Source organism: Mandrillus leucophaeus, unplaced genomic scaffold (genome assembly GCF_000951045.1).
Source record: "Mandrillus leucophaeus isolate KB7577 unplaced genomic scaffold, Mleu.le_1.0 Scaffold1183, whole genome shotgun sequence".
NCBI lineage: Eukaryota > Metazoa > Chordata > Mammalia > Primates > Cercopithecidae > Mandrillus > Mandrillus leucophaeus.
Genome location: NW_012100132.1, coordinates 317,821 through 334,419, shown reverse-complemented (window position 1 = coordinate 334,419; position 16,599 = coordinate 317,821). Strand labels below are relative to the sequence as shown.

Here is a 16,599-nt window from a genome sequence, read left to right as displayed (position 1 = left end):
AGTGGCTCACGCCTGTAATCCCAGCACTTTGGGAGACCAAGGCGGGCAGATCACGAGGTCAGGAGATCGAGACCATACTGGCTAACACAGTGAAACCCTGTCTCTACTAAAAATACAAAAAAAAATTAGCCGGGCATGGTGGCGGGCGCCTGTAGTCCCAGCTATACGGGAGGCCAAGGCAGGAGAATGGCGTAAACCCGGGAGGCGGAGCTTGCAGTGAGCCAAGATTGCACCACTGCACTCCAGCCTGGGCGACAGAGTGAGACTCCGTCTAAAAAAAAAAAAGGGACAATTGCTCAACGCCCACTAGGTGCCAGGCACCATTCTGGGTGCGCCTCATTGCTGAATAATGCAGGCAGAAGTCCCAACCGTGGAGTGTGTGCTTGGTGAGGTGGTTTCCTTGCAGAACTCTGTGAGGGTCAGAGACGATGGATGGGAGGCCCTGCCGCGGGGAGACACTCAGGAAGTTTCTTCACTGCCCCCTCTCCACTCCTTCCCTCCTTTCTTGTTGCTCCTTTTTCAGGCCTGGGTGTTCAGGGAGCTTCCTTCACTCCTTCCACAGATGTGCCCGAAGCGCCCTGCCTGGCCTGCGCTGAGCCTGGTCCAGGTTTGTTGAATGCGGAAGTGCTCAGAGGGGTCATTCCGGCTGCTGGTCGCTGGGAACCTCGCTGCATCTGCCCCGGCCCCAGGTGCTCCCCTTTCACTGGAGCATCAGCCGAGAGCAGTCCCCCACAGGGTATGGCAGGCCCAGGCCGCAGAGCTTTCTTCGTGAAACAGGAGCTAAGCGTGACCAAGATCTTGCCACGTCCCAGGCGTGAGTCTCAGCACACTGCTGGTGTCATCTCATGAGACTGCACAGCCCTTCGCAGCAGGTCCCCGAGTGTACCCTTTCACAGGTATGGACACTGCAGCAGAGACAGGACCCAAAAGTCTGAGTCGAGTGCGTGAGTCACTGCCCTGTAGGTGGACTCACGGCCTCTGGCTTAGAAGGTCCTTCCGCCATGACCTGGCTCTGCCCGTGAACCGCTGAAGGTCTCTGCTCCCTTTGCCACTTCAGCCTTCCTGATACTGGGGAACCAGGCCATCTATCTACTCTTTCCTGCAATCTTCTCTTTTCCAAGGATCACGATGATACCTGGACTGAGAAACTGAGGAGCTGCACAGACCCAAGACAAGCCCTTTCCCACCAGCCCACAGATGTCCTGTCCATGGGACAGGTGCAGTGGCTCACGCCTATAATCCCAGCACTTTGGGAGGCTGAGGTGATCAGATCACCTGAGGTCAGGAGTTTGAGACCAGCCTGGCCAACATGGTGAAACCCCGTCTCCGCTAAAAACATAAAAATTAGCTGGGTGTGGTGGTGTGCACCTGTAATCTCAGCCACTCAGGAGGCTAAGGCAGCAGAATCGCTTGAAGCCGGGAGGCGGAGGGGTTGCAGTGAGACAAGATCACACCACTGCACTCCAGGCTGGGTGACAGAGCAAGAGTCCCTCTCAAAAAAATAAAAATAAAAAAACGTACTGTCTATGTTTACTGATGACTTTATGTAGTTAGTGGATCCTGCCAGCACAGCCACAGTTCCCGCTGATCTCTGTGCCGCAGTTGACCACCCCATTTGTGTTTTTGCCCCAGCCTGTATTGCTGGGCTTGAGTCTTCTGTCCTCTGCCCTGTGCTTCACGACCCTCATCAGGGACTCAGACACAGTTCTTCTGCTCTAGGGACATGTCAGTCCTTGGCCTGAGAGTCAAGGCTCTGCACGGACCGGTTGTCCTCACAGGAACTCTGTCCCTGGGGAAACTCCCCATGTGTCAGGATCTTCCCTTCTTTGTTAGAGAAAACAAAAAATTCTTCCTCTCTTGGCCAGGAGCAGTGGCTCACACCTGTAATCCCAGCACTTCGGGAGGCTGAGACGGCAGAATTGCTTGAGGCCAGGAGTTTAAGACCAACCTAGCCAACACAGCAAGAGCCCATCTCTTTATAGATCTATATCTATATATCATCTCTCTAGCTATATATATAGTATATATAATATGTATATATTATATATCATATAACAATCGTATATAACATTCTTACTTTTTTTTTTTTTTAGATGGAGTCTCACTCTATCACCCAGGCTAGAGTGCAGTGGTGTGATCTTGGCTCACTGCAATCTCCCCCTCCTGGTTCAAACGATTCTCCTGCCTCAGTCTCCTAAGTAGCTGGGACTACAGGCACATACCACCATGCCCGGCTAATTTTTGTATCTTTTTTTTTTTTTTGAGACGGAGGTTCACTCTTGTTGCCCAGGCTGGAGTGCAATGGCGGGATCTCAGCTGACTGCAACCTCCGCCTCCCTGGTTCAAGCGATTCTCCTGCCTCAGCCTCCTGAGAAGCTGGGATTAAATGCGCTTGCCACCACACCCAGCTATTTTTTAAAATATTTTTGGTAGAGACAGGGTTTCATCATGTTGGCCAGGCTGGTCTCGAACTGCTGTCCTCAGGTGATCTGCCTGCCTCAGCCTCCCAAAGTTCTGGGATTATAGGCATGAGCCACCGTGCCCGACCAATTCTTCCTTTCTTGAATGCCCTTTTCTGCCATCCTAATTTTCCCATCATTCGGGGTCAAGGTCGATGGTCACCTTCCACAGTAAGCCCTCCCTGACCTCTTCCCACTTCCTGTGGGGTAAGCAGGGCAGCTCAGTGAGCTGGAGGCACATACCTCACAGCCAGGAAGCCCTGGTTTTCGCTCTGACCCCACTGCTTCTGGCTGACCCTGGAGAAGCCATCCACACTGAGCTGCAGAAGGGCCACAGCAGCCTGCACGCAGCCCTCACACGGTGTCTACGGGAGTTACTGCAGCGATGCGGGGCATTCCTTGTGGAGCTCACTGAGCAGGCAGGTGTTCCACCCCAGAGCGCGCTGAAATCATTCAAATGAGCCAAGCCTAAGCCTCCCTACTGCCTTGCCCACTCCTTCCCACGGAAACCACACTACAGGCTCTCACCCACAGTTCTGCCCTCTCCTGCCTCCTGACAGACTCCAGCACTTCCCCGTGTGGCCCTGTGTGGCATGGGGTACCCCTTCTCCTGGAAACTGTAGCAAACTATCTTTTCAATGGCAATTATCTCCTGATCTGGTGGCCTTACTGAACCTCACATTTTCAATAAATACATTGTTTTTTAAGCCAGGCTTAATAGCATGCACTTGTAGTCTCAGCTACTTGGGAGGCTGAGGTGGGAGGATCGCTTGAGGCCAGGAGTTCGTGGCCGTGGTGCAGTATAATTGCAACTGTGAATAGCCACTGCACTCCACCCTGGCAATGTAGGGAGACCCTGTGTCTGAAAAATAATTACTGTATTTTAAAGACAAGCAGACCATGCATGGAGTTCCGAGGGTGAACAGGTGTCAGGGAGGCAGCGGGAGTGTGGAGGAGAGCCAGCAGGAGGTGGGAACAGGAAACCCTCAGGGTCGCACCCCAAAGGGAGAAGGCCCCACCCCAAGTTGGACTGCTGGGAAGGGGCTGAGCACCAGCAGGGAGCGGAGCTGTGGAAACGCACATGGAAGTGGGGCATGGGTGCTGGGTGGACACTCCACTTCCAGACGAGGGGGGACCATGTGGATGACGGTGCAGGTGCTCCTGACCCTACTGGGCTCCGGGACTCAGCCTGCCCTGCCACAGAGGCAGCCTGTACTAGAGGCTACTGCACATCAGGAGAGGGGTGGGCTCAAAACCAGAACAGTTGTACTCTGGGCTCTGCCTGCCCCACCCTCCCAATCCAGGAAACCCAATTCATCCAAATACGAGTAACAATATCCACCCAAAGACACCAGAAGAGAAAAAAGAAACTTGAAAGGAGCGGGTGGCCAGCGCAGTGCTCACTCCTGAATCCCAGCACTTTGGGAGGCTGAGGCGGGAGGATCGCTTGAGCCCAGGAGGTCAAGGCTGCAGAGAGTTGTGATCATGTCACTGCACTCCAGCCCGGGCAACAAAGCAAGACCTTGTCTCAAAAGCAAACAAACAAAAAAGGAACAGCAAGACTTCCCTGCGGACGAAGAAAACGCAGAGAAAACCACTGCCACAAAGCAGAGTGAAAGTGGTGAGCCAGCAGGCAGCCCCAGGATGTGGCTGGGGGAGCGGCTGGGGGAGCGGCCAGTGGAGCAGCTGCAGTGGCAATGGCCATGGGGGACTCTGCAGCCCCAGAGAGGACAGGTGGACAGGTGCTTGTGGAACTCAGGAAGGACTGGAAGCAAAGGCCACGGACATAAGTCTAGAGATGCTGCAGAAAGTGCAGCAAGGAAGAAACAGGGACATGAAGAGGCCAAACAGCAGCAGAGCAAGCAGGCAGGAGAGGCAGCAGCAGGGGAGGCAGTGGCGGGGGAGGCAGTGGCAGGTCCCTGGCTGGCAGGGCAGAGCTGAGACAGGACAGACTCCAAGGTAGAAGTCCAGATAACTTTGCTAAAACAAAGGAATCAAAGCAGAGCATTACCACCTGAGCTCCACCTCCTTTCAGATCAGCAGCAGCATTAGATTCTCATAGGAGCGCAAACCCTACTGTGAACCATGCATGCGAGGGATCTAGGTTGCATAGTCCTAATGAAAATCTAATGCCTGATGATCTGAGGTGGCACAGTTGCATCCCCAAACCATCCCTCCCACCGCCCCTACTGTCCATGGAAAAATTGTCTTCCAAGAAACCAGTCACTGGGGCAAAAAAGGTTGGTCAAAAGTACCGCTGTACTAGAGGATGAATTTTAGTTAACCAAGAGATGATCACAGATAGTAAGAGGAACGGGGAGTGAGCATTCACATATTCAACTAGAGGACAGGGACCAAAACAACAACAGCAGCAAGTTGTGATGGGTAAGTACAGTGTGTCCCCTGCCAAATCCACACACTGATGTCTTAACCCCAAGCACCTCAGAATGTGACCTTATTTGGAAATAGGGTCATCGCAAATGTTATTAGTAAAGATGAGGTCACTGTGGTGGGCTCTAATCCAATGTGACTGGTGTCCTTATAAGAAGAGGCAATCAGGACCCACAGACAGACAGGCACAGAGGGAAGATGAGAAGGTGCTGTTTGCAGGCCAAGGACAGCACCCGGTAACAGTTGCTTTCACTCAGGGACCTCAGAAGAAACCAACCCTGCTGATGCCTGGACTGGACCCCTGCCCTCCAGAGCTGTGAACAATGAATTCCTCTCACCTAAGCTGCCCTGCAGTGCTTTGTTACTGCAGCCCTAGCAAACTGATACATAAAGGTAACAGAACGTGTAAAAAAAACATTTTACAGTGGCAGCTATAGCAGTATGAGACAAGGCCAGGCATTGTGGCTCACACCTGTAATCCCACACTCTAGGAGGCCAAAGCGGGTGGATCACCTGAGGTCGGGAGTTCAAGACCAGCCTAACCAACATGGAGAAACCCCATCTCTATTAAAAATACAAAATTAGCCGGGCGTGGCAGCAGGTGCCTGTAATCCCAGCTACTCGGGAGGCCGAGGCAGTCGAATCACTTGAAGAGAGGGGAAATGTTTACAAATTATTTCATAGTAGGGAACTATTAGATCTCATTTAAAAACTGAGGGGACTAAAGGTATTATTTAAGGATATGAACAGTAAGTAACGACTAGACCAAAAAAAATCAAGCCGTCCTAAAAACCAGAAGAGCTATATTTTTTAAAAGCAAAGAATGCTGATCAAGTAGTGACTATATGTGGTAAATGTGAAGTAAAACAATTTCAAAAAGAACAAAGTTAGAAGACTTATGCTACCTGACGTCAACACTTACTATAGCGCTGCAGTGATCAAGATGGTGTGGCACTGGCAAAACGTTCGGGGGAACGGAACACACAGTTTAGAAACAGACCTACACAGATTTATGGCCAATTAATTTCAGATGGAGGTGCAAGGGCAATTCTGTGAAGACAGTCTTTTCAGCAACTGGTGCCGGAACACTAGACATCTTTATGCAAAAACAAATGAACCTTCAAAATAGTTATGCCATTTTATTTATTTACTTATTATTTTTTGAGATGGAGTCTTGCTCTGTCATCTAGGCTGGAGTGCAGTGGCGACAGCTCGGCTCACTGCAATCTCCATTTCCCAGGCTCAAATGATGCTCCTCTCTCAGCCTCCCAAGTAGATGGGATTACAGGCATGTGCCACCACGCCTGGCTGATTTTTATATTTTTAGTAGAGACGGGCTTTCACCATGTTGGCCAGGCTGGTCTTGAACTCCTGACCTCATGATCCACCCGTTTCGGCCTCCCAAAGTGCTGGGATTACAGGCGTGAGCCACCGCGCCCAGCCATGAGTCCTTTATTATACTGTATGTTTTACAAATATCATCTCCCATTGTGAGCCTTTTCATCTTTTTGTGTTCCTAATTTTTAACTTCTGATGAAGCGCAATAATTGACAGAATGAGTAGGTAGAAAACTGGCACCAGGCACAGTGGCTCACACCTGTAATCACAGCACTTTGGAAGGCTGAGGCGAGCAGATCACCTGAGTTCGGGAGTTCGAGACCAGCCTGCCCAACATGGAGAAACTCCGTCTCTACTAAAAATACAAAATTAGCCGGGCATGGTGGCGCAGGCCTGTAATCTCAGCTACTCAGGAGGCTGAGACAGGAGAATGGCTTGAACCTGGGAGACGGAGGTTGCAGTGAGCCAAGATCGCGCCATTGCACTCCAGCCTGGGCAACAAGAGCAAAACTCCGTCTCAAAATGAAAAAAGAAAGAAAGAAAGAAAATTGGCAAGGATATAGAACTTGAACTCCACTGGACCTGACATTAAAACATTTGACTCAACGAGAGCAGAAAACACTCTTCTCAAGCACACACACATTTACCAAGAGAGACCGCAGTCTGGGTTATGAAACAAACCCTGTTAACTTCAAAAGGATTCAAGTGGTTTTTTGTTTTGTTTTTATGATACAGGGTCTCACTCTGTTGCCCAGGCTGGAGTGCAGTGGCAGGAACATGGCTCACTGCATCTTCAACCTCCTGGGCTCAAGTGATCCTTCCACCTCAGCTTTCTGAGTAGCTGGGACTATAGGCATAGGCGTGGGCAACCACCCCAGGGTAATTTTTAAAATTTTTTGTAGAGACAGGGTCTCACTACATTGCCCAGGCTGGTCTCAATCTCCCAGGCTCAAGTGATCCTCCTCCCTCAGCCTCCCAGTATCGGGATTACAGGTGTGAGCCACCATGCCCCAGCCAAGAACTCAAGTTATACAAAGTATGTTCTCTGGCTACAGGGAAATTCAACTAGAAATTACTAACAGAAAGATCTCTGGCAAATTCCTCAATATTTGGAAACTAAATAACACACCTCTAAATAACTCGTAAGTCAAAGAATAAATCAAGGGGGAATTAGCAAGTATTTTGAACTGAATGAAAACACAACATATGAAACTTTGTCAGGTATCATGAAAGCAGACTCAACTTTTTAGACCTTACAAATGCCTGACTGTCCCCTTTGCCTCTGGTCTTCTGCCTGGGGGCTGCCTTTCCCCAATCTTTGTTCATTGTACTGAATCCTACATGACACTGTCAACCAATGAAGACATCCAGAGATAGACTCTCTAAAATAAATGGATTTGGGAATAGCAGCTTATCTGGAATACTGCAACTGTTGAGGATGGTCTTGCAGTGAGTCCTGTTATTGGTCTGTTTGTAGCAATGTCTTGTGGTAAGTCCTATTACAGGAATGTGTGCATGAGGGCTGCTGCATCACCTCCGATTGTTTTAGAGTTTGACATAAGTGACTCCATTTTGGTACCGGCTACGTTCACAACTTTCCATGTGACCTCAGGGCCCTACACCCCGATCCTTCCCCTGCCCACTCTGCAGGACCACTATCAATGAGACAATTGAGAGCTAGGGCTGGGTCTCATTCACTCCCGAACCTTTCATCCAGTACGGCGATGGCCCATGCCATGCATGACATGCATTCCCGAATGACTGCATCCACTCAGTCAGTATGCTAGTCCCCACCGAGCCTCGCTCTCAACCTCCCTGGCTGGCATAGGTTCCTTGTACAGATATCCAGTGGCAGTAAAATATTGCTGTACTCTCAGCTCCATCTGCAGCCCTCACTGACCCACCCAGCTGTCCTGTCACCACTCAGGATGAGACCCCCTTGCCCCTTTGGTCTCCATGGCCAGGTGATGGTAGTGGCCTTTTCCAGACCCTCACTGGCCCCTTAGTTCACTATGAAGATGACCTCACCTGTCAGGAACCCATGGTGACGTCTTTCCCTCGCATACATCTACATTTGCCTGACCCAGAATGTGGTTTCAAGATGAGTCCCATGCCTGGCTCCAAATCCCCTTGTCAGAGTAAGGAAATCCCCTGAACTCTTAGTTTGCTAAGAACTCTTGTTATAAATGGCGGTTGGGTCCTTTACTGGGTGCCTGCTCCGCAACCATTGCGAAGGTCACATGGGTTTTGCTCCTTTAATCTGTTGATGTGAATCACATGTGATTCTCTGGCGTTGAAACCGCTTTGCAATTTTGAATTAAATCCGGCGTGGCACTTTGCTAAACTTGGTTTATTATTATTAAAATTTTGACGTTGGTATTTGGTAACTTCCCTTCCTCTTACCTGGTTTTCTTGTTTAGTTTTGGTAACAAAGTTAAATTCATGAAGTGTTCCCTCATTTGATTCTCTGTTAGAATTTGTCTAAGTCTGGAATTACCTGTTCTCTATTTCATGGAACTTCTCTGTAACTGTCTAGGGGAACATTCTTAACTACTGATTCAATTTCATCAGTGATTACAACTCAGGCTTTCTATTGGTCAGTTTTGGAGACCTTTCCTCCATTTACTTTGGGTTGTTCCAATTTAAGCTGCATGCTTATTTATCTTTGGCCCTTAAAAACACAGACATACAGCATATACGTGTATGAATGGCACTATTTATCTATCTGTAGATGCACATACATTTAGGGGCTATGAAATGTTTTTTATGCTGCTTTAACCCTGTTCCACAAATCTTTTCTGAGACAGTCTCGCTCTGTCACCCAGGCTGGCGTGCAGTGGCTCGATCTTGGCTCACTGCAGCCTCCACCTCCCAGGTTGAAGCGATTCTCCGGCCTCAGCCTCGCAAGCAGCTGAAACTACAGGCATGTCTCACCATCCCCGTTAATTTTTGTTATTTTTAGTAGAGATGGGGTTCTATCATGTTGGTCAGGCTGGTCTCGAACTCCTGACCTAAAGTGATCCACCCGCCTCCACCTCCACCTCCACCTCCAGAAGTGCTGGGATTAACGGCATGAGCCGCTGTGCCAGGCCCTGCCCCACAAACTTCAATACACAGCATTTTCATTATCTTTTAGTCCCAAATATTTCTAATATCCATTAGGAATTAACTCATAGGTAATTTGTAACTACGTTTTAAAAGTTCCAAATATGAAATTTTAAGAATTAGTTTAGGCTGGACACAGTGGCTCACGCCTGTAATCCCAGCACTTTGGGAGGCCGAGGCGGGCGGATCACCTGAGGTCAGGATATCGAGACCATCCTGGCTAGCACAGTGAAACCCCGTCTCTACTAAAAATACAAAAAATTAGCAGGGCGTGGTAGCGGGCGCCTATAGTCCCAGCCACTTGGGAGGCTGAGGCAGGAGAAACGCTTAAACCCGGTAGACAGAAGTTGCAGTGAGCCGAGATCGTGCCACTGCACTCCAGCCTGGGCGACAGAGCGAGACTCTGTCTAAAAAAAAAAAAAAAAAAAGAATTAGCTCAAAATTTTTTTAACGACATTGGGATGTGGTCAGGTAACGACACTGATTCCTTGAAATATCTTACGACTTCTTTTCTAGACAAAGTAGGTGGTCAATTCCCATCCATGTTCCATATACGCTTGGAAAGACTGTATTCTTTTTTTTTTTTTTTTTTTTGAGACAGTCTCGCTCTGTAGCCCAGGCTGGAGTGCAGTGGCGGGATCTCAGCTCACTGCAAGCTCCGCCTCCCGGGTTTACGCCATTCTCCTGCCTCAGCCTCCCGAGTAGCTGGGACTTCAGGCGCCCGCCACCTCGCCCGGCTAGTTTTTTGTACTTTTTAGTAGAGACGGGGTTTCACTGTGTTAGCCAGGATGGTCTCGATCTCCCGACCTCGTGATCCACCCGTCTCGGCCTCCCAAAGTGCTGGGATTACAGGCTTGAGCCACCGCGCCCGGCCGAAAGACTGTATTCTTTCCAGATACTGTTGTGTCTGTCTCCTAGCTCAAGCTCATACCCATCTCACATCTGATCTTTCACGGGGCTTTTTCATCAGTAGACACTATTAACAGTCACACCAGCTCCCTTTCGGTTACAATCTTCGTCTCGTTAACTGGAGAGTTTCATCAAAAGAATTTTATTTACAGCGTTATCATCCACGTGTCACTAAAATTCACCTGAGTTTATTCAACCTGTATTCATTTTGATTGCCTGGAGCTTTGGATTTAATTCTTCCGTTCCATTTTGTATCCTCCATTCACTTCACTCTCTCCAGCTTTTACTTTCTCTTTCCCTTGGGCCAATGCACTTGACCCAACTCACACCTGTGGACTCTGGGAAGGTACTGCTCCCTCCCTCCCTCTGAATTCGGAGGTGAAATGCCGCCCCGAGGCACTGAGGAACAGAAAGGAATGAGACCTCAACAGGCAGAAGCCAAGAGAAGGGGGAGGAGACGTAGCGTTCTGCCCCAGGACGCACCATGCCTGGACGTGCTCCCACCACTCCCGAGCGCCAGGTGCCCACACGCCACACCTCAGGGTTGTCCTCTGTTCCAATCAGCTGCAGACTAATGTGGCTCGGCAGCAGAGGCCACCCTCTTCTGTCCTGTGGCTCCTGCGAACACAGGCCGGGGGAAGGGGCAGTGACTGCCCACCCCCACCGTTCCTCCTCCCTGACCCTGCAAACCTCGGGGAAGCTTTCAGGCCCAGGAAAGAAGACTGGGCCGCAGTGTGGCTCGCCCTTTCCCCGGGTCTGAAGGCCCCGGACCGTTTTTAAGGATGACGCAGAAACATTCTCTTTCACACACGTGATCTGAGCCCTCACAACTCAGCAGAGCATGACAGTGTCCCCCTCACACGCAGAGGCCGCGGTCTGTGGAGATCCTGGGACAGAGCCAGCATCAAGGACTCAGAGGGTCCCCTGGAGCCTCCCAGGACAGAGACGGCAGCCCCAGGTGGGAAAGACTCAGACCAGGCCTGCGCGCTCCAGGTCCTGCGGCAGGATGCGGCCCTTCTTGCGGGCCCTGAGCAGGCGGCGCTCGGCGCGGGCCGCCTTCTTCCTGCGCAGGTTCTGCCGACGCCGGTCCTGGCGCTGCTGCATCTTCTCCACCACGCCGGCCGTGCGTTTCTCCCACTGGCGCTGCCGCTGCGCCCTCCGCTTCTCCTTACGCTTCAGGGCCTCCTGCAGCAGGCGTTCATCATCGCGGATCTTCACGCCCTCCGCCTTGTACAGGAGGTTGGTCCACTTCATCTTGGCCTCCAGCTCCTGCGCCTTCCCCTCATCCCGGTCGCGCAGCTCGTCCAGCCGGCTCTGCCGTGCCTGCAGGCGCTCCAGCAGCTGCCGGTAGTTCCTCCCGGTCAGCGGCGTGAGGTTCCCCTTCACCCTCTGCCTCTTCTCCTTTCTGCGCTGAGCCTTGCTGGCCGGCTCATCTTCGCTCACCTCCACCTGGGAAAAAGGCATGACATGAGCTCATGCCAGCCCCACACTAGGCCCCAGTCTTGGCCGGCACCCTAAGGGAACTGCGCTGTCCCCGTCACCACCTTACAGACGCGATGGGGCCCGGAGGGAGGTCATGAAGCTAACAAGGGGCAACGCTGAGGCCTGAAGCCGACCCAGCCCGCCTGAGGACTCAGCTCCCACTCACCTTATTGAAGATCAGCCCTGGCGGCTCCCACGGCTCCGTGTAAGCACCCTCTGGGGCTGGCGCCACCGCCTCCTGGGCCTCCACGGCCTCCTCAGCCTTCCTGGCCTTCTCTTTCGCCCGCAGCTCCTTTCGCTTCCTCTTCTTCCGGTCCCGTTCCTGCTTTCTCCTCCGCTTTTTCTCCAGGGCGGCGGGGGACAGCTCCTTTGCACTGCCCTGGGGGACAGGCGCCCACTCATTAAAGTTCTCTTGACACCAGGGTCCCCTAGCCTGGCCCATGGTTGAGAAGAATCAGGGCTGGAAGGCAGGTGAGGAAATCCTCACGCAGAACAAGGGGCCCACGGAGTTCAATGTTCCACAACAGAGAATGTTCCTCGAAAATCCAACGACCCCAAAAGGGAGAAGGGACCCCCAAATAAGAATCACGGCTTCCAATTCCCAGGCGCTTACCCCGTGCCAGGATACGTTACAAACATGGTTCCACATGTCATACATTGTTTCATAGATGAGGAGGGTCAACACCACTGCCTAGAACTTGGAGTTGGGGTCTGAACACCTGTCCTGACCGCTGCCTATTCTGTTCACAGGGTACCCAAACCAAGCTCTCCCCAGTGGCCTTTCCCATCCCCGGGACAACAAGAGCCCTACACCAGCCCAAATGAGGCCTGTGCTTCAGGAACAAGGGCCCGGAGCCTTGATCGCGTCTTAGGAACCATACACTGTACCTTGGGATGGCGGAGGAGAGTAGCTGGGGACTGTCCCCCACACAGCATGAGGCCTTAAGGAAGGGCCCCAGGGAAAGGGTGGGTAGGGGCCAACACAGAGGAGACAGCACCATTCAGCACAAAGAGCTGCACTGGCGCTTCTTGTGCCTAGCCACTCAGCTCAGGTCCCTGCTCAACTCACAGGACTATCACGACATTCGGAGAAACAGACACAGGAGGTGCCTATCCCAGTGTCAGTTCAGCAAAGGCAGCTTCCCAGAAGGAAGGAGGCCGATAACTTTGGGGACTGAGGTTCTCCAAGAAAATAACTGCTCTCCCAGGGCACAGCTGCTGGGGCACTGACAGACTCACTGCAGAGGGGAGAACAGGGGCTACAGCCCCTCGCTGAGAGCCGACCCCAGGGAGAACACAGGTAGAGCAGTGACAGCACTCCAGCAAACCTGCCTGCCTACCTGGCCCCGGGCCTCCTGGATCTTCTCATGCAGTCGCTGTCGCAAAACATCCAGTGCAAAGACAGACTCAGGCTCAGTGGCCAGGCCATCTGCAGGGAAGAAGACAGGACTGCAGGGGGCCCTCTCTCCCTCTCCCCCTCCCTCCCTAGGGCCACGAATCCCTGTCCCACTGTGGCCACTCATGGATCCACAGTGCAATTTCAGTAAATTCTACTCCACCGCTTCAACCTAGACTGGTTCCTACAACATCCTCCAGGACAGGTAACTGAGTGCCTTGCAAGGTAGGTCACTGTCGTATGAGAAAACACGTCCTACGGCGCCAGCCAAACCACCTCCTCCACATTCTGTAGCCTGCGCCCCAGAACAAGTGGGCTCTCACGACGCCCCTGCAGAGACCTGAGGACAGTGAAGCTAAAGTCAAGCTGCTCCAGGTCCTCAGAGAGACATGGCCTTGCCCCCGACATCCTGCTAGCCACGTGGCCTGGAACGCCATGCAGTTCCTTCAGTCCCATCCACCCTAGCGCTCCCGGGATCTTTGCTCTTGGGGAAGTCTTGTGCTATCCCTGTGTGCCTGACAATGCTTTTTTTTTAAAAGCAGAGGGGACCAAGCCCAAGCCCGGCCCCAGCCCCGCCCTGCACAGAACCAACATGTCCTGACGCCTCTCACCTGCAGGGTTCCCTGCTGAACTGGAAGCCCCAGCTGCTTCCTCTTTGGCTGCCTCAGGCCTCCTGGCCCCAGAGGCTGCTGGAGACTTCTCTCCCAAGGACTTGGCCTTGTGCTCGGCAGCCTTCTCTTCCCGCTCCCGGAATTTCTTTTGTGTTTTCTTCCTTTTCTTTTTTGGGGGCCCTGCAGCTTCCGAGCCTCGAGTTTTGCCAGCTGAAATGCAAAATAAGAAAGAGTTGCCACCCCAGCTGGGCGCGGTGGCTCACACCTGTAATCCCAGCACTTTGGGAGGCTGAGGCAGGCGAATCACAAGGTCAGGAGTTCGAGAGGAGCCTGGCTAACATGGTGAAACCCCGTCTCTACTAAAAATACAAAAAATTAGCCAGGCGTAGTGGCAGGCGCTCATAATCTCAGCCTCTCAGGAGGCTAAGGCAGCAGAATAGCTTGAACCTGGGATGTGGAGGTTGCAGTGAACTGAGATCACTCCACTGCACTCCAGCCTGTGCAACAGAAAAGGACTCCGTCTCAAAAAAAAAAAAAAAAAAAAAAAAGAAAGAGTTGCCGTGCCAATCTCATGGCCCACTCAATAGGCAGGAAAGGCTCACCAAGGCTTTGATCCTAGGAGGATGCAGAAAGAGAATCAGGATTGGGAGGCAGAGACACACTGATCCTAGAGCTCACAACCATAACCTTGACCAAGTAGTTCTGCTTGTGAGAATCCATCATGCGCAAAGACCAGGCTTCAAGGACGTTCATCATATTATTTGAGTGAAAAATTAGAAAAACCTGAATATCCACCTCTACTAACAATTTCTGACCCTGCTTCACAATAAGCTACCATGTTGCCATCAAACACAATGACAAGGGCTTTCATTTTAGCTGCTGGGGGTAATGTTCACTTTTTTTTTTTTTTTTTTTTGAGACAGAGTCTCGCTCTGTTGCCCAGGCTGGAGTGCAATGGCACGATCTCTCCTCACTGCAAACTCCACCTCCCGGGTTCAAGCGATTCTCTTGCCTCAGCCTCCCGAGGAGCTGGGATTACAGGCGCCCAGCACTGTGCCCGGCTAATTTTTGTATTTTTAGTAGAGACGGGGTTTCACCATGTTGGCCAGGATGGTCTTGATCTCCTGACCTTGTGATCCACCTGCCTTGGCCTCCCAAAGTTCTGGGATTACAGGCGTGAGGCCCCATGCCAGGACAATGTTTACTTTTTAAATGGGAGAAATCAGTATGTAAAGTAGGAGCTGAATCGTTTTAATAAATGGACAAAAAAAAAAACCTGAAAAAGGATGAGAAAGACAGACGGAAGACATACTGAGTAATGAGAAAATTCACAAGATTTTGGATTTGCTATCACCGATATACCGTCCTTGAATAAAAAGGAAACCCTGTTTAACCTCTAGTGGGTCCAGAGACGCTGCTGCTCTCCTCTCCTCCTGGGCCCAGACAGCACTGACAAGTCCCCGCTGTCGGCTTTCCCGCCCGATTGTCTACTTCCCTTGTGCAGCCTGGTCACCAGGCCATGAGAACCCTAAGGGCAGGAGCCCTCTGCCATCCTCCTCCTCCCCACACCGCACCATGTCCGTAATGAAGGGACTGAAAGGGTCTTTTCCCACTGACTGACCGTTACTCCTGTCTCTACTAAACCCCCTCTCTACTAAAAATACAAAAATTAGCTGGGCGTGGTGACGCGCGCCTGTAATCCCGGCTACTCTGGAGGCTGAGACAGGAGAATCTCTTGAATCCGGGAGGCGGAGCTTGCAGTGAGGCGAGATCGCATCACTGCACTCCAGCCTGGGGGACACAGCGAGACTCTGTCTCCAAAGAAAAAAAAAAAAAAAAAAAAAGCAAGGGAAACGGCGGTAATTTCACAAGTCACTTAGATTTTTTTTTTTCCAGTACTTTACAGACTCGTCTACACTGGCTCCCGCCGCGTTCCCGTTTCGCAGGCCCCTCAGTCCCAGCCCGGCCATGTGCGTTACCCCGCATGCGCGCCTGCTGCTCCGGGCCCGAATGGGAGCAGATCTTCTTGGCCAGGCTCTGCAGGTAGGCGTCCTTGGCGAGTAGAGAGGCCATGGCGGAGACCCGAGCCGTTCACAACTCACGCCTTCCCCGCTGCGCGTGCGACTCTCACCACGTCCGCCGGAAACCACCACACGGGCAGGCGCCGCCAGACGAGCGCCTAGCCGCCAGCCCGAGCGCTCGATTAGTCAGGCCTGACTCCGCCGGAAGCAGCGCGCGGGGCGGAGAGCACAGTATTGTGGGCCGAGGGCAGCCAATCTCCGCCGGGAGTGGGTGCAGCCGGGGACCCCGAGGCCGGGCCTCAGCGCCTCCATCACCCGGGTCCCGCACGTGTCCCTGCGCTCCCCTCACCCCTACACCCGGCACAGCAGGCCCTCATGAGTAGGGGCGAAATGAGTGAATGACCAGTAGTACCTTCATTCGGTCCTTTGGAGTGGGGGGCCTCCGGTGTCAGGCGGACGCAGACTGAGCGCCTGGCACGTGGCAGGCCCTAGGTTCAGTCCTAGGGGACACAAGCAGTGTGTCACACACACAGATGTGCTCTTGGCGAGTGTCTGCCGTAGAGGTGGCTGATAAACCTGGCAAGCGTGTGACTGTCAGGTGAGGGCAGCGCCAAAGAAAGCCCCAGGGGAAAAGGGAGAAGTGTTGGGCGGGAGGGAGCCGGCGTGTTCAAGGAAGAGCCCCTGCGCAGTGACTTTTGCTCTGAAAAATAGACTTACACACTACGATCTTTCCTCCGCCCCGGGAAAGGAGTCTCGCTCTATCGCCCAGGCTGGAGTGAAGTGGCGAGATCTAGGCTCACTGCAACCTCCGCCTCCCGGGTTCAAGCAATTCTCTGGCCTCAGCCTCCCGAGTAGCTGGGATTACGGGCGGGTACCACCACGCCCAG

At 52.3% G+C, this 16,599-nt stretch overlaps 1 protein-coding gene across 2 annotated transcripts; it reads right to left on the bottom strand.

The window, feature by feature from the left end:
• Positions 1 to 10,328: 10,328 nt before the first annotated feature.
• SURF6 (surfeit 6) lies at positions 10,329 to 16,029 on the bottom strand. 2 transcript variants are annotated; one of them, XM_011965565.1, is made up of 5 exons: positions 15,671 to 16,029; positions 13,692 to 13,901; positions 13,025 to 13,113; positions 11,851 to 12,063; positions 10,329 to 11,651 (listed from the first exon to the last, which is right to left on the bottom strand). In XM_011965565.1, the coding sequence occupies exons 1-5, from the start codon at positions 15,762 to 15,764 to the stop codon at positions 11,172 to 11,174; spliced, it is 1,086 nt and encodes a 361-aa protein (XP_011820955.1). In that variant the 5' UTR covers positions 15,765 to 16,029; the 3' UTR covers positions 10,329 to 11,171. The 2 variants fall into 2 exon arrangements, with proteins under 2 accessions (XP_011820955.1, XP_011820963.1); XM_011965573.1 differs by having other exon boundaries at positions 11,323 to 11,651; positions 11,851 to 12,058; positions 13,021 to 13,113.
• Between the last annotated feature and the right edge of the window lie 570 nt (positions 16,030 to 16,599).

Coding starts and splice junctions, on each gene's coding strand:
- SURF6 (XM_011965565.1), bottom strand. CDS start 15,764: ATGGCCTCTCTACTCGCCAAGGACGCCTACCTGCAGAGCCTGGCCAAG. Junction 13,902..15,670: donor GCAGCAGGCGCGCATGCGGG/GTAACGCACATG, acceptor TTTGCATTTCAG/CTGGCAAAACTCGAGGCTCG. Junction 13,114..13,691: donor TTCAGCAGGGAACCCTGCAG/GTGAGAGGCGTC, acceptor TCTTCCCTGCAG/ATGGCCTGGCCACTGAGCCT.